General features: G+C 36.0%; 4 protein-coding genes across 4 annotated transcripts; all 4 read right to left on the bottom strand.

The window, feature by feature from the left end:
- Positions 1–4,018: 4,018 nt before the first annotated feature.
- On the bottom strand, positions 4,019–7,685 carry LOC101888754 (sodium channel protein Nach). Its single transcript, XM_005178765.3, has 7 exons — positions 7,315–7,685; positions 7,050–7,256; positions 6,697–6,987; positions 6,075–6,526; positions 5,898–6,024; positions 5,724–5,827; positions 4,019–4,419 (listed from the first exon to the last, which is right to left on the bottom strand). The coding sequence occupies exons 1-7, from the start codon at positions 7,572–7,574 to the stop codon at positions 4,232–4,234; spliced, it is 1,629 nt and encodes a 542-aa protein (XP_005178822.2). The 5' UTR covers positions 7,575–7,685; the 3' UTR covers positions 4,019–4,231.
- A 2,240-nt stretch (positions 7,686–9,925) lies between these two features.
- LOC101888932 (gustatory receptor for sugar taste 43a-like) lies at positions 9,926–12,922 on the bottom strand. The gene is made up of 10 exons (XM_020035149.2): positions 12,549–12,922; positions 12,304–12,358; positions 12,088–12,232; positions 11,931–12,024; positions 11,072–11,134; positions 10,737–11,009; positions 10,602–10,680; positions 10,284–10,545; positions 10,130–10,219; positions 9,926–10,060 (listed from the first exon to the last, which is right to left on the bottom strand). The coding sequence occupies exons 1-10, from the start codon at positions 12,700–12,702 to the stop codon at positions 9,998–10,000; spliced, it is 1,278 nt and encodes a 425-aa protein (XP_019890708.2). The 5' UTR covers positions 12,703–12,922; the 3' UTR covers positions 9,926–9,997.
- Positions 12,923–14,811: 1,889 nt separating this feature from the next.
- On the bottom strand, positions 14,812–18,576 carry LOC101901789 (lactoylglutathione lyase). Its single transcript, XM_005178755.4, has 6 exons — positions 18,431–18,576; positions 18,262–18,343; positions 18,061–18,197; positions 17,905–17,991; positions 15,079–15,192; positions 14,812–15,006 (listed from the first exon to the last, which is right to left on the bottom strand). Exons 2-6 carry the CDS (start codon positions 18,331–18,333, stop codon positions 14,880–14,882), a joined length of 537 nt encoding a protein of 178 aa, XP_005178812.1. The 5' UTR covers positions 18,334–18,343; positions 18,431–18,576; the 3' UTR covers positions 14,812–14,879.
- A 5,603-nt stretch (positions 18,577–24,179) lies between these two features.
- LOC101901619 (trypsin alpha-4) lies at positions 24,180–25,030 on the bottom strand. The gene has a single exon (XM_005178754.4). The coding sequence runs from the start codon at positions 24,997–24,999 to the stop codon at positions 24,229–24,231; it is 771 nt and encodes a 256-aa protein (XP_005178811.1). The 5' UTR covers positions 25,000–25,030; the 3' UTR covers positions 24,180–24,228.
- Between the last annotated feature and the right edge of the window lie 417 nt (positions 25,031–25,447).

A 25,447-nucleotide genomic window follows, 5' to 3' on the forward strand; every position in this document is an offset into this window, starting at 1 on the left:
ATGGGTCCACGATTTGGTATAGCCCCCATATAACGGTACCTCCCGATATTCGGTATTTTGATGGTTTTTGCCACATTTTTGCACTGATTTGTCTAAAAATTGGTATTTGTGGGTCGTAATGGGTCCTAGTTCGTGTGGCGAAACATTGTATGTATAGGCCCACGTTTTGGTATAGTCCCCATATAACGGTACCTCCCAATATTCGATATTTTGATGATTTTTGACACATTTTTTCCTGTGGCGAGTCATTGTAATTATAGGTCCACGCTTTGGTATAGCCCCCATATAACGGTACCTCCCGATATTCGGTATTTTGATAATGTTTGCCACATATTTTCGCGGATTGATCTAAAAATTTGTATTTGTAGGTCATAATGGGTTCTAGCTCCGTTGGCGAAACATTGCATGTGTAGGTCCACGATTTGGTATAGCTCCCATATAACGATACCTCCCAATATTCGACATTTTAATGGTTGTTGTCACATTTCTTCTAATGTCTCCTTTACCCTAAGGTGGAGGGTATTAAAAGTTTGGCCCGGCCGAACTTAATGTTTTTTTACTTGTTCAGTAACTTATAATGAAATTTGATATATAATATATCTTCATTTGACACTTTGCCCCAAAAAATAGGTTTTATGTCAGGTTGAATATATTTATGGTATCTAACTGATATTTATCAAATTCGACGTATTTCCTTCTAAAGTAAGTTCGGTTGTTGTGCCAAAACCCATCCAGTTTGGGTTAATCCTACACATTTGGTGCACAAAAAGGAAATCGGACGAAGAAGATATATGGGAGCTATAGATGAATTTGAACCGATTATCTCCAATTTCAATGTTTTATTACAAAGACATAATACCCTGTACCTGTATTTTCCACTACAAGAATGGTTAGAGCTATGAGGTATGGAGGTGTGCATACTTTTAGGCGCAATGCAGATGTGTTTAATTCAGTGTTTTAAATGTTCTTCATCGTCTTCGATATTTACTGTACTGTGGCTGTGAAAATTTCGCAACACAAAATGAAAACTGTGGTTAGCAGCACAACCACGATCAATTTCACATAACATGACATTGACTTTGCAATTGTCTTCTATAGTCTCTAGCATTCCGATGTCAAAAAATGATCACATTCATACATTCTATTTAGACCTGAAATATTTTGAAGTCCTTAATTTGTTGAAAGTTGCAATTTTTGATGTCTCCAATATCCCGCAACAACTCATACAGCTCGCAAAGGGTTTACGAAATCATTTAATGCAATATAAAATGCTAGACATTAGAAAAACAAATTAGCAATTAATTACCAAGCCTAGGATATAATTTAAGGTTTGAAATGCGGACAAGACATGACACGTTATGGTTAAATCAACTATTTGACGTCAATGCTGGCACAGACATTGAAAAACACCTTTTATTGGTCGTTTGAAAGCGAACAAAGAAGCATGCATAAGTGCATAGAACAGCAAATACTAAAAAGGAAATTGGAGTTGGAGATTTTCAAAGTAATAATAAAATCGTTAAATAAGATCCAAAGATCCAAAGATCCAAACATTTCAAAAACAACGAGCGCCAACAAGACTTGTAGACGAAAGTAAAAATTAATGATTTGAAGAAGTTTTAAAATATAGTCTTCTGTTTCGGAAGACAAAAAATGATTGCGGGAGAAATCCAGTTGATTCTGAAGATAGAAAGTTTATATCGCAAAGATTTTCATTAGAATAATGGCTTTGCTTTACCCAATACTGGCAGGCTTAAATTAATTCAAATGTCTACATTAAAAAGTAGACGTAATATGTTCAAGAGAATGAATGAATGAATAAATGTGTATTCTGGCTCCCTTATTAATTCTTATTTTAGATTTTATATCCCGTTTAGATTTAGCATGTATTATCAGTAGAATGTATATTGATTTCAACCTTTTGAATAATATTGTACATTTTGGTACAGGTATTGATGTAAAATTAAATGAGGAGTAGTTTGATATAAAATGTTATTTTTCAATCGACTCATGTAATATTTCCTGTAGCTGGTATTTCAATGCCTACTAATTTTCCGCTTTAGTATGGAACATGGTGAGTGCGCGATGCCTACATATAGGGTATACCGCTCCACGGTTGTTTGAGGTGACAAAGGTTGGCGTTGGGAATTCAAAGAAAAATAATAAAATTTTTTTAAATTTTCGGATTAAGATTCCTTGGAATCATTTTACATTATTTTTGTCGAAAATTTCAAACCTCAATCAAGTAAGTCTCCAAAGAAACCCTTTGGTCATTTTTCAGAATCTTAGCAAGTCAATTTATTCTACAAAATTATCGAAGAAAAGAGGATCTATTTCAATTAAATTCAAAAAGTCTCTATTTTAATTTTCTTCCTAGAAACCACGCCTATTAATAGAACAGGGTTGACATGTTTGTTCTGGATAACATGGTACAATAAGAAGGTAGAACAGCTTCGTAAAAATACAGAAATACAGCCCTGAGGCTGTCAGAATTATTCAAAATTTTAGACAACAAGTTGTTGTTGGTATTTTTGTTCATTTCTAAAATGAGCCAAATAGCGCTAAATATGAATGAAATTCCTAGATGTTCTTTCAAAACTATGATCCTAAGTGCCCAATCTTTCAATTGCATGGCAAATCCGGTTAATATTATTAATGCGCGCCCCGCAATTTAATTTTCTTTCAATCATTGATTTTGAAAATATTTTGTTTTTATTATTCAAAACAAAAAATACATACACAAAATTGGCAGAAGTCGGGCACACTAAGTAAATAAATGTAATCAGCTGGGAGCTCTACCTTACCTTTTTATTGTACCATGGGGATACCATAGTATTTTGGTGTTGCAAAATGGTCAGGCTTAATCCCATTATTGCTGCTTTTATAAAAACAGCGTTTGTTTTTTATATACCATACGTTTTTCCTGCTAATTCGACAAGTTTTAAGTCATAATCTCCCTTGGTATTTGATTTTTTTCGGAGAAAATGTCAAAGGATGAAATATTCTATATCAAATTTCATTGTAAGTCCCTAAGGAAAAAAACGTATACTTAACATATACCCATGGTAGAATTAAGAAGGTAGTCATGCAATCATATTTTTATTTTTTTTTTTTTCAAAATTGTTTATTTGACAACATCTCATTGTCATAATTTTTACTTATAAATCCACTGTGTATACACAAATCAGAGATGGGAACCTCATTTCTATGCAGTGAACATGGTAAAATAAGGAAGGTTATGCTATGTTTACGTTAGACCTTTTTGCAGGGTTAACCTACTTCAAGAGGATTTATTTGAAGTATAAGTAATGGGTATGACAATTTTAATCCAAATCTGGTGGGTTAACCCATTTATATGTAAACGTACTGTAACGTCATGCAATCATATGTCTGCATTTTTTTTTTTTCAATATTATACTTTTGACAACATCTCATTATCAAAATGTTGATTTACCAATCCATTGTACATATACAAGAAGAAGAAAGAGAAGTGATAGCACGGTACAATGAAATAAAGGTAACCTCATTTTAAATAAGCACTCCCAGCTCTGCATTTTCTGTAATTTACCTTGCCAAATTTCAATGCATAAAAAACAGTCCCCATCTCTGATTTTGTGTGTATTGAATGGATTTATGAATATAAATTTTGATAATGAGATGTTGTCAAATGTATAAATTTAAAAAAAATGTAAACATATGATTACATGACTTTACCTTCTAAGTTCTACCAGGAGGATTACCTGTGTTCAATGAAATTAAATTTGACAAAGTAAATTAGAGAAAATGCAGAGCTGAATATTATTATTTGAAATGAGGTTACCTTAATTTAGTTGTGCCATGGCAGTGACATTTGACAAGGTAAATTACAAAAAATGCAAAGATGGAGATGCTCATTTGAAATTTACCTTTTACCTTTTTAATTTTACCATGTTTATACCATAAAATATACAATAAAATATACCATTAATTTTAATGAATAAAAAATTGACCAATTTAACACTTCTTCCGAATTTGCTGATCTTATAATTTTAATGTGCAATTGCCAGTCTGGGTTGTGGAAAATGTCAAGTGTATTTAACAATACTGTGAGCAGTAACCAATTCTTCCTCCTTTCTAAAAAAAATTTTAGATAAATTAGTTCTAATTCTAAGTGCTTAAGCTTTCTTTGTTTTATTTGAGATATGTCAAATATACAATAAAGTTGAGAAACTAAATAACGCGCCAAATTATTTTAAGATTCATTATTTTCATTCTCCTCTCGATCTTCGAGCTCCCGTTGTCTTCGAATAAATAATTTCTCTCTGGCATTTTTTTCCTGTCGGTAGAATTTCTTCAATATAACTGTAAAATAGTACACAATTTCGACAGCGGATACCATGCTCATGCCGACAAATAAACTAAAAGCACTGCCCAAGTTTGCTGAAAATAGAGAAAAAAATTAAAAAACCTAAATTCAAAACGGAATGTTTATAAAGTCATCATTAATCTAATATTGAAATGCTGAATGTATTATATAGATCATTCCAATGATAATCGCATCTACGCTTCGTCCAGGGATTGTCAACTTAACGAATTATGTATAAAATTGATTGGCTTTCTACAGGTTAGCATATTATGACGGCGGCTTTGATAGCCGATTTACTCATCCCGGAGCTTGAGATAGAATATCTCCTAAATTTAACAAAGTGTTTGCCAGAACTGATGTCACCTGAGAATCTCTCCTCATACCATGTCTGGTCAGCTGATGATAAAACTGAGTTCCTAAATGAATGTTCTACCTTTGAAACACAGGCTCTCAAAATGATTGTAATATCAACTCGAAGCAGATTTAGTTTAATGGTATATTTGGTTTTAAAATAACAGGAATCTCTGATAGCAATATCATCTTTAATAGTAACCTGTATAACCTAATAATAACCAAAATATATATAATCACAGAGCAGGTCTAAACAAACTTTTTATCGCCCGTTCGATCTTCTTCCACATGTGGCAAACGTTTAAGCATGTATATTGCTCTCCTCCCAGATGAATTTTCTCCCAAATGTAATTATCTGAATAGCCGACAAGTCATCGTTAAATACCGAGTTGTTGCCTGAAAAATGCAAGGCGTATTTCTTTTACCCATTTTATTTAAGCTCTATCTTGTAAAACTCTGCCCCAGCAGATGTTACGATGGTGTCGTATATAAGTATATTTATGACTAAGTGCTAAGATACCCGACTATTAATCCATCATCAACATGTTTTTTCCGGAGGGAAATCAGAAATTTTCCACCAATTAGCTTTACTTTTTAGTTCAAGAAAACAAACATTGAACCTCGAGTTAGACAGGTGTAGGAATTAAAGTGTCACATTACGTTGGGCGCCGACCGATTGTCGTTAGCGAGCGTTTTGAAACTGCATTAGTCCTAAATCAATATTCTTATGTAACTTCGAATATTTACCGGAAACTCCAAGACTCTCTCCTGATTTTGGAATGAAACCAATCAGAATGCTTTAGCTAAGAAAGTAGCCAGTCTGACTCACACTTTTATAGGATCGGGAGCAATGGAAAATGAGGAATTTCGCAGTTAATTCTGCTGAACTTTAGCTTCAGAATAACAAGTAACAATCCCGAAAAATTGAATTTGAAATTAAACCTCGTCTCTTCTTTCCTATAACTCCAGTTTCTGTTTAATGAAACGTTCGACTAATGATACTTATACTAATACTAATGGTACTTACAGACCAATGTTACCATATTCGATAGTAAATCGTGGCGCACCCGCCGGTACACCTCGGAATTCATGTAAATGTGGACAACGGAATAATCCTTTTTCAAGCCGGTACTGAAATTTAGAAACAAAGAATGATGAGCAAGGTAATGCTGATTTAGAGAATTCAAAATTAAATACTTACTAGAAATCATCAATGGATTGTATATCCAAATCCAAGGTCGAACTGGTAGCCTGGACATTAAATTCGACCTTTTCACAACTATTTACGCAAGGACACTGATGTTTCTTTATGCGGCCAATGATGTCAGCTGGAAATATAAAATGTTGGTTTTGGAAATTCATAATGTTTTCAACTTACCAAAGTTCCCCACCAAACACGGAATATCCTTATAGGTACAAATTCGATCATTTGTCCGATTGCTATAGAAGAAATAAGTATGGCAGCCACAGAATTTCACCATCATTGTAACGCGACAATTGAGCTCACAATTCGCCCCCACGTAACTGGGGAAATAAGTGAGCGGCCGTTCATAGGGAAACGTGCATTGACGTTCGTCAAAGGTCAAATCTTTTACAGCTTTCGAACAAAATGTCTCGATGGGGCGCACAGATATGAAGACCTCTTCATTTAATGGAATAAATTTAATTGCCGAATGGGCACTGGGAAATCCATTGGTCTCTTGGATCATGACTTTAAAGCCAATCGAATATGAACTTATTTTATCGTACATGGAATCGTTATAATACAGCATCATTGAGAGGCCGTTGCGAAAACCTCCTGCGGCCAGTTGATTCGTGAATTTCAAGGTGCTTTAAAGTGAGGAGAATGGGATAAAAGGAATAAAAATGATTAAAAATATCCTATATCTCTAATAGATCTTTAGTTTTTTTTTAGTTTCTGAAACCTCAAGTTAAAACATTGTATTGCAACTGAGACGACCATCCTTCAACACCATTTTCTAAATTTTCTCAATACTTACTATGTCTGATTCAAATTAAAAGCACAGCAGAATCCATTAAATGTTGAGGCAACTTGAAATAAACTGTCACAGGGAACAATGGTATCCTTGAACCTACATTTGTATATCAGGTCATTGCAATTCCAAGCCATATTTCGGGCAAAGTCCAAAATATTCAGATCATTCAGTTCCAATAGCGCATCGAATAGTTGCAGCTCTCGAGGCTCATAATGACGATCGTCGTACATGAAACCATAATCGATGCCCAGAATTGATGTAAGTTCCGCCACCGTGGTGTTTTCCGGTATAGTTCTGCAAAATTTAAGGATCTTTAATAAAACATATGTAACACAAATATTCCAATAGCCTCCTACAATGTTTCGAAATATGCCTTCGATTTTTCCAAATTATACAAGACCTCCGGGCAAATGGTGGTGGCCGGAAACAGAATGCTATCAATGGGAGCATGGTCGTTTTCCACATTCATGCGTGTGGGATTGCTGCGATAGTCCACATAGAAGGTGAATACCATAATTATGGCACAAATGAACATGATCAATGTAATGAGGTACCAAAGAAACCTAAAGAAGACACATTATTCCATCAAAACCTTTAAATTGTCAATGTTGCGGACCTCACCTAATATATTTGTTGGTATCTTCATCACGAGCATATTTCAAGCCATGTATACTTGTGGTAGCACAAAATGCACACCAGGTTCTCTTGAGGGCTCCTTGTAAAGCTGTAATCGACTCATCAATATCCTCAGGTTGCAATTCAACTTGACCCATAGTTGTTTTACCGCAAACACAACAGTTGTCTGGTGTTGCTTTTATTTGAATGTTGTGGCTTGAATTTATTGTTTCATTTCGATTGGATTCATTTGAGGGGGCGTACATGTGTCCTGTTCATCCTAACAACCCTTAATTAAAATCACATTTATATTAAATTGGCAAGATAATTCAAGGAATACGGAGGATGTTGTTGTTATTATTAATTAAGACATTTTACGGACACATTTTCTATGGAAATCAAATTTAATAGTAATAGAATATGTTGATAACAAACAAATATAGAAAATGTACTGACCATAACAATACTTTCTATAGAAAATGCTTGTTATCGACAATGCTTTCTATAGGAAATATTGTTATCGACAATGCTTTCTATAGAAAATATTGTTATCGACAACATATATTGTTATCGACAACATTTTCTATAGAAAATATTGTTATCGACAACATTTTCTACAAAAACATAGAAAATCTTGTCGATGACAATATTTTCTATTGAAAACAGTTTCGATAACAATATTTTCTATAGAAAACAGTGTCGATAACAATATTTTCTATAGAAAACAGTGTCGATAACCATATTTTCTATAGAAAACAGTGTCGATAACCATATTTTCTATAGAAAACAGTGTCGATAACAATATTTTCTATAGAAAACAGTGTCGATAACAATATTTTCTATAGAAAACAGTGTCGATAACAATATTTTCTAAGAAAACAGTGTCGATAACAATATTTTCTAAGAAAACAGTGTCGATAACAATATTTTCTATAGAAAACAGTGTCGATAACAATATTTTCTATAGAAAATCTTGTCGATAACAATATTTTCTATACAAAATCTTGTCGATAACAATATTTTCTATAGAAAACATTGTCGATAACAATATTTTCTATAGAAAACATTGTCGATAACAATATTTTCTATAGAAAACATTGTCGATAACAATATTTTCTATATAAAACATTGTCGATAACAATATTTTCTATAGAAAACATTGTCGATAACAATATTTTCTATAGAAAACATTGTCGATAACAATATTTTCTATAGAAAACATTGTCGATAACAATATTTTCTTTAGAAATATTGTCGATAAGAATATTTTCTATAGAAAACATTGTCGATAAGAATATTTTCTATAGAAAACATTGTCGATAAGAATATTTTCTATAGAAAACATTGTCGATAAGAATATTTTCTATAGAAAACATTGTCGATAAGAATATTTTCTATAGAAAACATTGTCGATAAGAATATTTTCTATAGAAAACATTGTCGATAACAATATTTTCTATAGAAAATCTTGTCGATAACAATATTTTCTATAGAAAATCTTGTCGATAACAATATTTTCTATACAAAATCTTGTCGATAACAATATTTTCTATACAAAATCTTGTCGATAACAATATTTTCTATACAAAATCTTGTCGATAACAATATTTTCTATACAAAATCTTGTCGATAACAACATTTTCTATAGAAAACATTGTCGATAACAATATTTTCTATAGAAAACATTGTCGATAACAATATTTTCTATACAATAGGCGGTACTTATATAAATATTTTCTGTATTACCTTCGATAACAATATATTCCTTAAAAATAGTGTCGATAACTACACTTTCTATAGAAAATCTTGTCGATAACAATATTTTCTATAGAAAATCTTGTCGATAACAATATTTTCTATAGAAAACATTGTCGATAACAATATTTTCTATAGAAAACATTGTCGATAACAATATTTTCTATAGAAAACATTGTCGATAACAATATTTTCTATAGAAAACATTGTCGATAACAATATTTTCTATAGAAAACATTGTCGATAACAATATTTTCTTTAGAAATATTGTCGATAAGAATATTTTCTATAGAAAACATTGTCGATAAGAATATTTTCTATAGAAAACATTGTCGATAAGAATATTTTCTATAGAAAACATTGTCGATAAGAATATTTTCTATAGAAAACATTGTCGATAAGAATATTTTCTATAGAAAACATTGTCGATAAGAATATTTTCTATAGAAAACATTGTCTATAAGAATATTTTCTATAGAAAACATTGTCGATAAGAATATTTTCTATAGAAAACATTGCCGATAAGAATATTTTCTATAGAAAACATTGTCGATAAGAATATTTTCTATAGAAAACATTGTCGATAATAATATTTTCTATAGAAAACATTGTCGATAAGAATATTTTCTATAGAAAACATTGTCGATAACAATATTTTCTATGGAAAAACTTGTTGATCTATGGAAAATCTTGACAATAACAACATTTTCTGTAGAAAAATATGTCGACAAACAGTGTTTTTTAAGGTTTTCCTTTATAATATCGAAAAATAATCTGCAAATCCAGTAGATTTCTGAATGTTCTGTTCCACAACTATAATTTTTATTGAGATATAAAATATAATATTTCTTATACTCAAACATTTAATAAATTATTTCATTTTATCATAAAAGTACAATAAATTCTCGTCGTAGAAGCAAGTCGATAGCTGGCTTTAGCCGTCACTTTTCTGGAATTGTATGATTATAACCAAATACGTTGCGATGGCCGAGAATATCTGTATGAAAAAATATTTAACAAATAACTAAATTTGTTGATGAAATAATAAAAAGTTGACTAAACTTACGGATGTCAGAAGACTGCGATCGACCATTACCAGACCACATGCAGAAAATCGATCTTTGAAAACCAACTGTTGTTGCCAGAATTTGTTAACCTATTGTTTACAGTATTGAAAATATATATTTCGAAACATAAAATAAATACTGGATTCCCCTCACCTCTTCTGCCAGTATCGAATCATGAATACCTCTTTCTATTTCACAAATAATATGAATAGTTTTACTTGATTCGGCACTTACACGATGACACGGCTCGACAACCAAAAGCAGGCGTGATGTATGAAAAGTTATCCACATGACTTGGAGCCAACTAAATCCGCCACTGTTCTTTTCCAAAAATTCCATGAATAGGAAATATGAAGTGGCCACCAGGTGTAGGAAACAGGAGAGAAGTATGAATAAAACAGCCATTCCATATGAGCTAAAAGAAGATAGAATTACGAAAAGTTGGTACAATTGAAACCTTCGTTCCCTCACCTGGAAACCAATGCCACACACTTTCCCAAGGACTCGTGGCATTCTGCCAACATCTTCAACAGCAACGATTTATTCTTTTCTAGAATGAATTAGTTAATCAATCACACATTTTTATGATAATGCCCAAATGTCTACCTGGTGCCTGGTGAAGTTCGGAGGTAATTTTTGTAAAACTTATATGTAATGGAGGTTCATGTCCCTTGGTTGGTAAAACCGGTGTTATCTTCGGTATGTTTTGCATTTGAATTTCCTTCTTTGATTCAGTTGTTAAAAACGACATTATTAGCGTAACATTTAACGTTTTGAATCGTCTACTCAGGCTCAAGGTGGTGTTGGCAAAGGTCACATGTAAACACGTTAAAATGTAATAGAGTCCATAGAATGGTATATACCATAGAGTATTTAGATCTGAGATATTAAGATACTATTACAATTGCAAGATAAAGATAATAGGAAGAACAAATATCTACCTGTATTTTCACCTTCGGTATTTGCTGTCTGGGCAAAACTTAACCAAGTCCAAATATCAAAAACTGATTGCAAATACAAAAACATAACATCGTCAGGTGAATTAAGGGAAAACATTAACACAAATTTCTATAGATGATACTGTTATCGACAATGTTTTTTTTTATAGAAAATATCATTTTCGACATTGTTTTCTATAGAAAGGGTTGTTGTCGAGATTGTTTTCTATAGAAAATATTGTTATTGACAAAATTTTCTATAGAAAATATTGTTATTGACAAAATTTTCTATAGAAAATATTGTTATTGACAAAATTTTCTATAGAAAATATTGTTATTGACAAAATTTCCTATAGAAAATAATGTTATAGACAAAATTTTCTATAGAAAATATTGTTATCGACAAAATTTTCTATAGAAAATATTGTTATCGACAAAATTTTCTATAGAAAATATTGGTATCGACAAAATTTTCTATAGAAAATATTGGTATCGACAAAATTTTCTATAGAAAATATTGGTATCGACAAAATTTTCTATAGAAAATATTGGTATCGACAAAATTTTCTATACAAAATATTGTAATCGACAAAATTTTCTATACAAAATATTGTTATCGACAAAATTTCGATACAAAATATTGTTATCGACAACATTTTCTATAGAAAATATTGTTATCGACAAAATTTCGATACAAAATATTGTTATCGACAAAATTTCGATACAAAATATTGTTATCGACAACATTTTCTATAGAAAATATTGTTATCGACAACATTTTCTATAGAAAATATTCTTATGGACATTGCTTTCTTTAGAAAATATTGTTATCGACAATGTTTAGAGTCGATACTTTACTCACACATTAAAATTGTTATAGAAATCACTGGTAAAATGAGCAACATTATGGCCTTTAGTGTATCACGTTTCCTATCGCCATTTATAGAGGCATCCACCTTTGTAATTAAAATTGATGATATTGATATTTAAACTTTTGTCATTTCAACCCATAACCTTACTTTTTGTAAACGTACATTCAGTTCTTTGGTTGGATTATAACCGAATATGCCACAGAGAGCACCAGCTGTTACTGCCATTACAATAACCGACACATCCATGGTGGTAACGGCTTTAGAGGTTACAGATTTCATACGAAACGACTGCCTATGGGATAAAAAAGGAGATTGATTTAAATTGTATAGAACTCCTTCAATGAAAGCTTGAGAGCATCATACCTTAGTGGGATTTTAGAGGTAGCGTCAAAAAGTAGTCCACGATATGTTAAAAAAGCTGGAAAGAAATATGGTTTGGTTAGCAAAGGGCGGTATCGATCACATTTTCTATAGAACATATAGAGCGTTAATAATTTATTTTGTTAATTATGATATGTGGATACCATTATTTGAAATTAGATCAATTTGAATTAATTTTCTAATGGAAATGGTTAGAAATATTCCTTTCAAATCATCTCTTTACTTACACATGGCCGATGTTAAAACTGATGCATAAATAATAAAGGGAATGCTCTTCTCTACCAAATAGGTTCCTTTATCAGTCTTCTTTACGGAAAATGGAGCCAAACCCAATATCTTACTGACAATGTATATACAGCGGCTGGACTCAGATATTTCCATTATAATTTCTTGAGCGGCGGTATATTTCGAGTGTTTTCCTTCGATTGCAACTTTACAGTTCAAAGTTTCGAATGGTTCTGTTAGCCATCATTATCAAATTTTCAAGTTTTAAGTGCTCTCAATAAAATGTCCTTGCATATTTTGGTGGTCGTCGCCTTTGTAAACAAAATATTCGCACAAATTTTTCAATAGCGTGAGAAAAATAGTTAGGAGGACATAACACCTACACAGGCAAATACAAATAACATACATATGTATGTGGGGATAGGAGTGACCACTTTGTCGATACGCTACATAATTTTAAAGAAATATTGTCATCGTCATGATGTTCTATAGAGAACATTGCTATCAACAAGATTTACGGAAAAAACTGCTTTTAATAGAAATTATAGTTTTTGAAACAAAATGAAATTTTCAATAGAAAACATTGTTATCAACCACATTCTCTATAGACAACTATTGTTATCGATACAATTTCCAATAGAAAATTTTGTTATCGACAACATTTTCTATATAGAAAAAATATTGTTATCGACAAAAAATTCCTGTTATCGACAACATTATCTCTAAAACGTACTGTTATCGACAACATTTTCTATAGAAAATACTGTTATCGACAACATTTTTTATGAAAAATATTGTTGTTGACAAGATTTTCTATAGAAGATATTGTTATCGGCACGATTTTCTATCGAAAATATTGTTATCGTCACGATTTTCCACAGAAAATATTGTTACGACAACATTTTCTATAGAAGATATTGCTACCGACTAGATTTTCTATAGAAAATGTTGTTATCGACAACATTGCCTAAACATAATATTGTTATCAACAATATTTCCTAAACATAATATTGTTATCGATTTCATTTTCTATAGAAAATATTGTTATTGATTACATTTTCTATAGTAAATATTATCGACATTATTTTCTATAGAAAATAGTGTTATCGAGAAAAAATTTCTATAGAAAATATTGTTATCGACTAGATTTTCTATAAAAAATAATGTTATCGACAACATTTTTTAAGGAAAACATTGTTATCGACAACATTTTCTAAAGAAAAGTGTGTTATCGAGATCATATTATATATATTATATATTACCATCGATATTTTTTTGAAATATTGTTATCCATAAGATTTTGTACAGAAAATATTGTCATCTCTATCAGGTTCTATCGAAAATATTGTTATCGATAAGATGTACTGCTGATAGGACTTTTTTATGTTTGGAAAATATTGCTATACATAAAATGTTCTATAGAAAATGTTGTTTTCTAACACACTTTTGATGGAAAACATTGCTATTGACAATATTTGGTCTGTTCCAGAACAGCAAGAATGTAAAAATATCTACTACGATATTGCAAATATAGTAGATTCTTGCAGGTTCTGGAACAGAGGATTTCTCTATTACTCGAAAGAACATTTTCCAGGGTACTACTCTTACAGTAGGGCATCATCATATCGTCCATACCACGTTCAATTACCTTTGTGGTAAAGTTTGTCTCAATTAACCATATATTCCCTTCATTTTCAATTTCACATTGATGGTGAAAATAATAGCACCATTTTGTATTTAACTTATTTCTTAAATAAATATACGGAGTATCTTATGGTATGAATGAAACTTAGAACTACTGTTGAGGGATCCCAAATAATACTTTGTACTTAATAATTAAATATCAATAGTAGCATCATAGTCCCATCAAGTAAATAAAAATGCTCTCAATTCCATCATACCTGCCTTATCAATTGAACTACTTCACGCTTGCACCTTGTTGTCACCTATTTGAATGTTAAAGAGTTGTTGTTGAGCATGTAAACAATTATTAACTTCAATGCAAATACAATGCGCGATGAATGACAACGGACATGAAAGTAAACCAAAGTCCTGCCTGTGGTAGTATTTTTGTTTATTTTCAATTTAGTCTGCTGAACTAAAGGTTGACACCACCACTTTAGCATGAAGCCTTGTCGAATGAATAAACGAAATCATAGCATGACAGCTAATAATTAAGAAAATTTTGAATTTTGTTTATTTAGTCTCTCTTCTTAATTGTTATTGTGTAAATAAAGAAATGTTCTTTACAAAAAAACATGAATATGCAGTTGTATGTACAAGGTTAACGACATATTTTATTTCCGGTTGCATTTTCTACCGTACAATGCAATTTAATTGCACACAGTATTGGCATTGAAGATTTCAATCCAATAACCATCGGGATCCTTAATGAAAGCCAAACCCTTCATTCGACCATCATCAGGTTTCTTGACGAATTCTACACCCAATTCTTCGAATCTGAAATGGTAATGGTGAAAGGAAAGTTTTTGTTAGATGATGTGATTAAAATATGTTACCGTACAAACTTACCTCTTACAGGCGGCATATACATCGGGTACCATAATGCCAATGTGCCCAAAACCACGTGGATCAGAGTTACCGTTGTGATAGCTTTGATCGGGATCATTTTCAGTTCCCCAGTTGCTGAAATAAAATGAAAAAAAAAATGGTTAGAAACTTAAACTCATAAAGGACAATAGAACATGTAGGTGAGTCATTTTTAAATTTTTAAGTAAAATGTGTCTAATCGTCCATTAAAAAAAGGAATTAGTTGTAAATTGACATTCTCGAATTAGGAATATGTTAGATTTTTTATATAGATCTAGGTACAATTTTAATACAATTTTACTGCAGTTTGTAAGACATCACGGCACTCCTTCAGAGTTAAAACATGAAGACCACTGTCATTGCAAATTTAAAATGTGCTATAACTTATTTCAGTAGCTTTCCTGTCGTCAGGCACCTCTAGAGTTGATAATTATCCACTGTGGCATTAATTTGGACGAACAATTATTTCAGTTCAAAATTTGTTTGAATATTTGCTAAATAATATAAAATACGATTAAAAACGGGGGGTAAGCTCTGAACTAATGCCATGTTTACGTTTGAACTTTTTGTAGGGTTAACCTACTTTGAGAGGATTTATTTGAAGTAAAAGTAATGGAAATGACAATTTAAATCCAAATCCAGTGGGTTAACCCTCATATATATAAACGTACTGTAAACTTCATATTCCATCCACCATGGCAAAGCCATTAATAGTTAAAAAGTGTAGTAAGGACCTTCAAAATAGTAATGCTTTTATAGTAACTCAGAACTAACAAAGCTATTAGAGCTATTTCTAAACATGGACCCATATTGAGATTTATTTCAGAACATGTCATTCACATCCATAAACTTATCCAAATATTAAATTACAGCTGGAAAATGTGGCTAGAGATTTTAAAAGGGGGGTGCATATTAAAACATTTTCGTGGTGGGGAATTTTAACTGCTGAACGCCCAGAATGATTCGGTTGGAAATTGGGTATAATATGAAAAAATAGTGGAACTATGTGTCTTAAACATTTTTCTAATGCTAGCTTTATGACCTCTAAGAATCTGAAATGCCCTATTATTACTAATTTAATTTGAAACTTTGCAAATACATATAACTAGAAGATACCACTGTATGAGAGGACTGCGAAGATGAGAACACAGCTGAATGTGCAGGTCGAGGGGCACATAATTTCGACCACCAACTACCCCAAATTCTTAGCATGTTCAAGTCTTCCGCGCAAGCCACAGCTATCTGCTATAAAATGAAAAGTAGGAACAAGGTCCTCAAGGCGCTAGCCGGCAGCACTTGGGGTGCGGATAAGGAAACCTTGTTGACCTCTTATAAAGCGATAGGTCGGTCTGTGGCTTCAGTGTGGTCTGCAAATACGAGTGCAACGCAGTGGAAAATTATTCATACCTGTCAGAATGCCACCCTGAGAACTGCAACAGGGCCTCCTCATGACTCCTGTGGACCATTTACATGAGGAGACGAAGGTTCTTCCCTTACGTCAGCATAATCATATTCTTTCGTTGCAGTGCCTGCTTGGGTGTTATCGTGGGAGTCATCCTAACCACCATATGGTGACAGAACTCCCCCATCCAGGCGTGTCAGGAAGGACCTGCATAATCTAGAGTGAGAGGTCGAGCGATATAAGATAGAGCCGCTTGATCATGAGGCCTATCAAGCGTGTCTGAATAGCATGCATACTGATGCAGTCGCAGAAGTAGTTAATAATTACAGTATGAATGTCATTCTCGGAGTCCACCCCCATCCATTGCAGCCGAAGAACGTCGTCTGTCTAGACAAACCAGGGTAGTTTTGGCTCAGCTACGTTCAGGATGGTGCAGCCGTCTCAATTCGTATTGGGCACAAATTGGCGAAGATGTGCGGAACGCCTGCCCAGCGTGAGATACAGGCCCGCACAATACGCTGCATCCGTTTAATTGTCCAGCCATGCCTACCCAACTCCGTCCAGAGGACATTGAGGAAGAACCGGATTAATCAGTATATAAATAACAGAGCATGATAACACTGCTACAACAACAACAACATTATAACAAATAGATCCGGAAATTAGGTTTGAAATGTGGCTGGGACATCCAAAACAGAAAATCAGTGGAATCTTAATAAGGATGATTAATTCAAATAGAGCCTTATATATACCTCTTTAATTATATTGTTTTTTTTTTCTTACTTAGAACCCCAAATTCGTTTGGATATTACGGCCAACGCCTTTTATTTCTAAATAACATCATTGACAGACTGCCGGCGAATATAGCAGGCGAAAATTATATACATCTCCAGGATCAAATTATATACATCACTTTTTCAAATTTTCTCCATTTGAAGATGATAGTTATTGGATGGTATCAGTCCTTTGTCTAAGAACAGCATGTTCGGAAGGCATTTATTTTTAAACTACTATAGCTTTAAATTTCTCCAATATGTTTATAATTGGTTTCCTTTTGTATTCCGCGATTGCTTAAAAGAGTTTCCGATTATTTGTAGCAGATAGAAAGCCTGATAGCTTAAACAATGCTATATTCTGTATCGGTTTCCCAACTATTTACCCCTTGTTTCCCTTTACCCCTTTACATTTGATATCAAAATGTGACCGGCCCACACACTATCCGATAAAGATAATGTAATTGACTGGTACAAAGTCTACAAATGTTGTCAACATTTCAATGATAAAACAGTGCGATCAAACTTTGAAGGTATGGGAGAACCAAGAGCTGCTTGTGAATCCCATCCACTTTGGTATTCCATTCTATTAATCGCCAATGTACATCTATTGTTATAAATTGTTATACTTACTGTGTTAATTCCACAGTAGCCTTGCGGCTCATGGCCCATTTGGTACGTTCCTTGGTATCCTTGGGAACTTCGGCGGGATTTTCATAGCTATTGAATGGAATAACAATTAAATATGAAAAATATATGATTCCACATGTAACGCTCTTCCATACTCACCCCATGAAATACAGTGAAAATTGGGCAGCTGGGAAATCCAATTTTTGCAATAGAGTCATACCCAAGACGCCGCTGTAAAATGGCAGGGATTTGCGTGGATCCTTAATGCGATACATGGTTTGTTGGAAAAGGAAATCCTAGGAGGGGATGATACCATAATTACCGGCATTTCATTTGCACCCAAAACATTTCTGTCCTTACCTTAGTAGAGGGATCTGCTGGTTTACATAATTCATCAGCCTCGGAATTGGTTAGACCAGTTAATTCAGCCATGTTTGTCGTCCTACGGGAATATTTTTATGATTTAGTTTATAATAATTTTAACTAATATTTTTTAGAAAAATCTAGAGTTGAGGATAGGAATTTTTACCTCTCTTTCTGCCAAGAACTGCTGTGTGCTTCAACTAAAAATACTTGACTAATTTATCTCTCTGTGTGTTGTTGTGTGATGACTACATGTGGGGAGCGCCGCACACATGTATTGGTGTCCATATGGATGGGCTATGTTTATAATTGAGCGATAAAAGAAATGACGCGCTGCCAATGCGAATTAATCGAGTAAATGAAAATGATTTGGGGGGAATTTAATGAAGAATATTTGGGGAATATATTTTGGAAGTAAATTTGAAATGGATTGTCAGTTGGTGATGATTTGGGTCTCAATTCGCAAATGGGAACTTTACGTGAAAAGTGAGATTTGTGAGAGAAAAGAGAATTGGGTGGGATTGAATTGGAACAAAATACCACAATTTTTGCAAGTCTTCGCCAATGGAAAAATGCTATTAGATAATTCCTATTGAATCTCGAATTTATCTATTCAAATCTGAAATTCGATTTGAATATTTCCATTTGTTATTCGAACTAATTTCACTTGTATTAATTAATCAAATAAATGAAAATGTTTTGGGGTTTACAGGGTGAGGTGAAAAACGGCAACCAACTTCAGGCTGCTGTCATTTCTAAGCCACTCGTCCGACAGCTGTTAAAATCGGGGTACAGCAATTGAAATTTCAAAAAGTGCAAGAACTAACACCGCAAAAGAAAGCTTGGCCGAAAGTGGTGAACTGCCGAATTTGGTTTTATCCGATGAGAAAACATTCGTTGTCCAGCAGTTTGTAAACAAACAAAATAATCGTGTTTACTTGCCTAAGAAGTCAGCTGAAAATGTGCACCTTCGGTTGGCCACCAGAACTCAAGCGCCGGTCATGATGATGGTTTGGGCCGCCATAACAGCTGATGGTCGCTCTCCGCTCGTATTATTCGACCGTGGCATCAAAATAAATGCCGAATATTATCGCGAAAATATTCGCGATAAAGCCTTGGGCAAGCAAACATTTTGGCCGCAGACCTTGGACATTTCAACAGGACTCAGCACCATCGCACTCAGGACGCGCCACCCAAGAATGGTTACAAAATGAGGCTCCTCGTTTCACAATGGCCACCAAAATTTCCGCATACCTATCCCTTGGACTATTGTGTCGGGAGTATTTTGAAAAGCAAGGTTGGCACTAAAAAATACCAAAGTGTCGCAATCCCACGGCGGCCGGTTCTATGTACCGGATTGACTCGGAGGCACATTTCTCCGACCAGGGGCCGCCAACCCAGCAAATACATGTTCGTGTTCGTCCATTTTTCTGATGTGGGAGCAACATTACCCGGAATGTTTGCTCCGTATTCTCTTGGTCCGAGCCGGGATCGAGACCAACCCCGGAACATGGTTCTGCTCCGTTTGTTGTAATCGCATCCACCACAGATCGGTTTCGGTGAGATGCAACGGATGCATGGAGTGGGTGCATTTCCGGAATTGTTCCGGCCTAAACCGGATACAGGAGTATAGCGATAGGGACTACATTGCTTCCTGCTGCGTCAATGTAGACCCCAGTGAGTCTTCATCTTCGGCGTCCTCATCGTCGTCGCAATATGAGACTCTCCCGCAATCTCCTCAACAGCAATCTACGCAGCAGTTGACGCCACACATTGCTGTTCAGGTTCGGATAATGCATCATTTCTCTAATTTAATTGTGATGGTCTCAGAGGTAAGATTAACGAAATTGTAAGCTTTATGAGTCGGAAGAACATCAAGGTCGCAGCGATCCAGGAGACGAAGCTGAGTACCACCTGCAGGCTTCAAAGTTGTGATGGATACAACGTACTGAGGAAGGATCGCTCCAGAGGTGGAGGATTAGCGTTCCTATTGCACCACTCTGTCCAGTACAGACCTATCTCTCTGAGCTTGACTCTAGTGACCCGTACATGGAATGTATGGGGGTAGCGGTCAAGTGTGGAACCGCCGAGGTAGAGGTGCTCAACGTGTACATTCCGCCGTTAAATAGCTGTGCCCCACGTTATATGCCTAATATCAGTTCACTACTGGTAGGCAATAACCGTCTGGTGCTAGGGGATTTCAATGCCCATCATGAATTATGGCATTCCGTCCTAGGTAATGACCAGAGAGGCATGGCGCTGGCTGAGCAAATCGATAGCTCCACGTTTGGCACAGTGAATGAGGACGCGCCCACCAGAATAAGGGGAGACTGCCACAGTTCTCCGGACATATCCATCGTGTCCCCAGGTCTGACGAATGATGTAACTTGGCAATCAGTCATTTCTCTAGGCTCAGACCACCTCCCCATTATTATCGCCATCAATAGACCACCCGACTTCATCGACTCTGAACGCCGCACTTTCCTTAACCACGGGAAAGCTAATTGGCAAGAATTCAGAGAGTATACCAATCGCCGCTTCAGAGAACTGCCCAACCCATCTGATGTTCAGGTAGCAGATAGGTGTTTCCGGGACATCATCAAAGCTGCAGCCGCTCGCTATATACCTGCTGGTCGAATACCTGAAATAAGACCAAATTTCCCAGCAGAGGCAGCGGGATTAGCAAACGAGCGAGATGAGCTTCGCCGTACTAACCCTAATAACCCCAGAGTCAGGGAACTTACTCTGGAGGTAAACAGGTTAGTAGGTGAGCATAAGCGGAAAAAGTGGTTAGAACATCTGAAGCATTGCAACATCGGTACCGGAACGAGTAAATTGTGGGCAACGGTTAAGTCGCTTTCGAACCCTGGAAAAAAGGACGATCGGACATCTGTCTCATTTAACGGCGTAGAAGTGACAGATCCGAAGAGGTGCGCGTGTTATTTTAACCGGCAGTTTGTAGAGCACCCCGAGAGTGACAGGGTGAAGAGAAGGATACTACGCCGTGTACGATCCCTTCCAGCCGAGGAGGTACCACCACAATTTACGTTGGCAGATGTTGCACAGGTCATCAGAAGCGCAAAGTCATCCAATGCGCTTGGTCCTGACGGAATCTCAATGGTGATGTTGAAGCAACTGGATGAACCAGGAGTTGAGTATCTTACAAAGCTTCTCAATCTGTCGTTAGCCACCCTAGTAGTTCCCGATGCCTGGAAAATGGGCAGGGTGGTCCCGCTACTGAAGCCAGGCAAGGATGCCAGCAAAAGTGATTCATACAGGCCGATATCACTTTTGTCACCAGTAGCAAAGACGCTTGAGGCTTTACTCCTCCCCAGCATAAGAGAGTGTTTCCCAGTAGCCGATCATCAACATGGATTCCGGAAATTGCATAGCACAACAACAGCTTTACACGCCATTTCCACACATGTCAGTAGAGGTCTCAACCAGAACAGGCCGTGCGATAGAACAGTTATGGTGGCACTTGATTTATCAAAAGCCTTTGATACAGTCAATCATGCCACACTGTTCGAGGACATTGAACGCACCACCCTCCGGCCAAGTTTGAAACGTTGGATAGTAAACTACATGTGTGGACGCCAGTCGTACGTGGAATTCAGAAACAAGAAGTCGAGCATCCGTAGAGTTAAACAGGGAGTTCCCCAAGGTGGGGTGATATCTCCGGAACTGTTTAACCTCTACCTTTCTGAAATTCCACGCCCTCCAGACGGCATAGAGATTATAACGTACGCAGATGATTGTACGCTCGTGGCGTCCGGACCCATTATTGATGACATTTGCGATCGGTTGAACGCTTACCTTTTTGATCTTACCGCCTTTTTCACTGCGAGGAATATGAAGATATCCGCCACTAAGTCGACGGCCACACTTTTCACCACATGGACTGCGGAGATGGGGCTATCCTTGAATGTGCAGGTCGATGGTTCTATTATTCCGACCACCAACTACCCCAAGGTATTAGGGGTCACATTCGATAGCCTCTTTAAGTCGTCCGCGCATACCACAGCTATCTGTGACAAGATTAGAAGTAGGAACAAGGTCCTCAAGTCTCTGGCCGGCAGTACTTGGGGAGCTGATAAGGAAACCTTGTTGACCTCTTACAACGCGATAGGCCGGTCTGTGGTAAACTATGCGGCTCCAGTGTGGTCCGCTAACGTCAGTGCTACGCAGTGGAAAAATGTTCAGTCCTGCCAGAATGCCGCCCTTAGAACCGCAACAGGGTGCCTTCTCATGACACCTGTCGATCACCTACATGAGGAGGCGAAGGTCTTACCGGTGCGACAGCATAACAAAATGCTGTCAATGCAATACCTGCTTGGGTGTTATAGACAAAGCCATCCAAATCACCATCTTGTGGATAGGCAACCTCCGCCCAGGCACGTTAGGAAAGACCTTCATGATCTAGAGAGAGAGGTACAGAGGTATAAGAGAGAGCCTCTAGATCAACAGGCCTATCAAGCGGGACTGATAAGTATTCAGTCTAATGCGGTCTCAGAAGCCATTGAAGAATATAGAGTGAATACTGTGCTAGGAGACCATCCCCCTCCCGTCGCAGCTGAAGAACGAGAGCTGCCCCGACAAACCCGAGTAGTCTTGGCTCAATTACGATCCGGATGGTGCAGCCGCCTAAATTCCTACTGGGCCCGGATCAACGGCGACGTGCAGAACATCTGCCCAGCATGTGGCACAGGCCCACATGACACGCTGCACTTATTTCGCTCCCCAGCCAAGCCTACTCACCTAACTCCAGTCTCGTTATGGACACAACCCATACAGGTTGCATCCTTTTTGAGACTGGACTTAGAAGCAGAACCCGATTGAACTGAGTCAGAAAATGGAAACCGAACGAACACAGATGTATGAGCTGCTACAACAACAACAACCAAAGTGTCGATCACCTCAAGTAATCGCTTCGCCGGGAATGGGCCAAAATACCGCAGGGCAACATTCGGGCAGCGTTTGACGGTTTCATTGGCCGTGAAGGCCACAATTCGTGCCAAAGGTGACCAATTCGAAAAAATCTAAACTTATTCTAAAATTTGATGCCATTTCCGTCATTTTTTGCTTTCATTCAATTAAATTAAAAAAAAAAACTAAAAATTATGGTGTTTGTTGCAGTTTTTTTATCTCACCTATCTGTTGATGCCGTGAGCATGAAAAAGTGCTTTCAAACTCTAAGTTATGTGATAGAAACCTATTCGATTTCTGTAATTGAAATTGGATATAGTTTAGGCGTATTTGATGTTAAAAAATATTTCTTTGGCAGAATGCTTAAAACTCAATATTAATTTATGTCAAAAGACGTCTATTCAATAATTGACGATCTCTTTGCACTTCATCCCTATACCTTTTTTTATTGTTTATTGAACACAATGGACCACTGGTCTTAGCTTTTTAAACTGACTGAAATGGTTGGAATGATGCCAGTTTTACAAAATTTGGGATTTGACATCAGAATATAAGATCGTAAAGAAATCGACAACACAAAGCTGGACGTAAGTTTGAAGGGTGGAACCCATAATGCGGAAAAGTCGCTCATTTCGAAATGTATGGAGAACAGAAATTCTATGAGTTTTGCTGAATATATAGGCGGAAATATTTTGGTAGGATTCTGAATTTCAGGCAAACTTCAGTCTCATGAAAAATTGAATTTTTAGATAAACAATACTTTGGAGTCTTTAAATCTCTCAATCTTGAAATAGGAAAAATCCCTTTTTAACATAATTATTGTACGCCCTTGAATCAATTATTTATAATTGCCAAATTTCACCCTGGCAATTGCACATAATTGTTTAAGACTTCTTGATTAATGCTAAAATCCATTTCCACCGTCTATTAACATTGAACTGCTCCACATTAACTTTTTTCGCAATAGAAATTACAAAAATTCTCAATCATTTGTTCTAAAAAATTAACGAAATTTTATTCAAGTTCGTAATTTTATTCTTAAACAGAGGAAGCAGCGCTAACAACCCAGGAACGGAGGGCAGCAACATCAGCATACACACCGGGATAGTTGGTTTGGGCACAACCTTGACCCCAGGAGACAACACCGGCCAAGACACCACCAGAGACCAATGGGCCGCCAGAATCACCTTGGCAAGAATCCTTACCAACAGTGTAGGCACAGATCATGCTGGCCTTGATCTTAGATCCATAACCATAGGTGGAGGAAGCGCATTGGGTGCGGCCAACAATCTTAACATTGACATAACGCAATTGGGATGGGACGGAGGAAGAGCCGAAAGAGGTGGTACCCCAGCCAGAGACGGAAGCAGCAGCACCATTAGCGGGAGCGGTGGAAGCCAAAGCAATAGCCTTGATGGTGGAGCTCATGGTCAAGGAGGACGACAAGCGGATGACAGCAATATCGTTGACCTTGGTGCTGGAGCTGTAACCTTCGTGGTTCTTGAAAGCGGCAACGGAAACCAAAGTGCCGCCAGAGTTCCAGTAGCTGGAGCCAGCACGGACCTTCAAGACAGAAGCGGAAACGGATTGCAAGCAATGGGCAGCGGTGACAATGATCTTGGCGGAGTAGACGGAACCACCGCAGGAGTGAGAACCGGAACGTTGCAAAGAGATTTGCCAGGGGAAGGAGCTGATGGTGGTGGCAACACCGCCAACAATGCGACCCTCCGATTGAGGGAGCATACCCTCAGGGATGGCGGCGCCCAAGCAGCAAGCAACAGCAGACAATAAAATTACGAACTTCAACATGTTGATGAGTTAGTATCAACTACTGAGTTTCCAATTAACCAGCTAGTCTATTTTATACAAAACATTTTGAAGATACTGGCCACAGATAATCCAAATCTTCCACACTTTGAAGAAGCTCTTGAAGATTAGACAAAACCTACACCATTTTGAAAGTGAAGACAGCAAATGATGATATCGGGGGGTACAGATTAGATTTGACAATTATTTATATGATAATGAAATGTCCAAATTTGAAAATATGCCTGCCCCAAAGAGAATTGTCACGAATTGCTAAAATCGTTTAAAATTCCTTCCTATTCGCCAAACTTCGGAATGTAGTGGACTGTCAAAATTATATTGATATTTCCTTATTTTGATAGATTATCAGTCGACTTTACCCTCAACATGGTAGTTTACAAATAATTAGTACTCGAAAAGAGTGCAAAATGTATTTCGTACTTACTTTATA

Source organism: Musca domestica, unplaced genomic scaffold, assembly GCF_030504385.1.
Source record: "Musca domestica strain aabys unplaced genomic scaffold, Musca_domestica.polishedcontigs.V.1.1 31, whole genome shotgun sequence".
Taxonomy (NCBI): Eukaryota; Metazoa; Arthropoda; class Insecta; order Diptera; family Muscidae; genus Musca; species Musca domestica.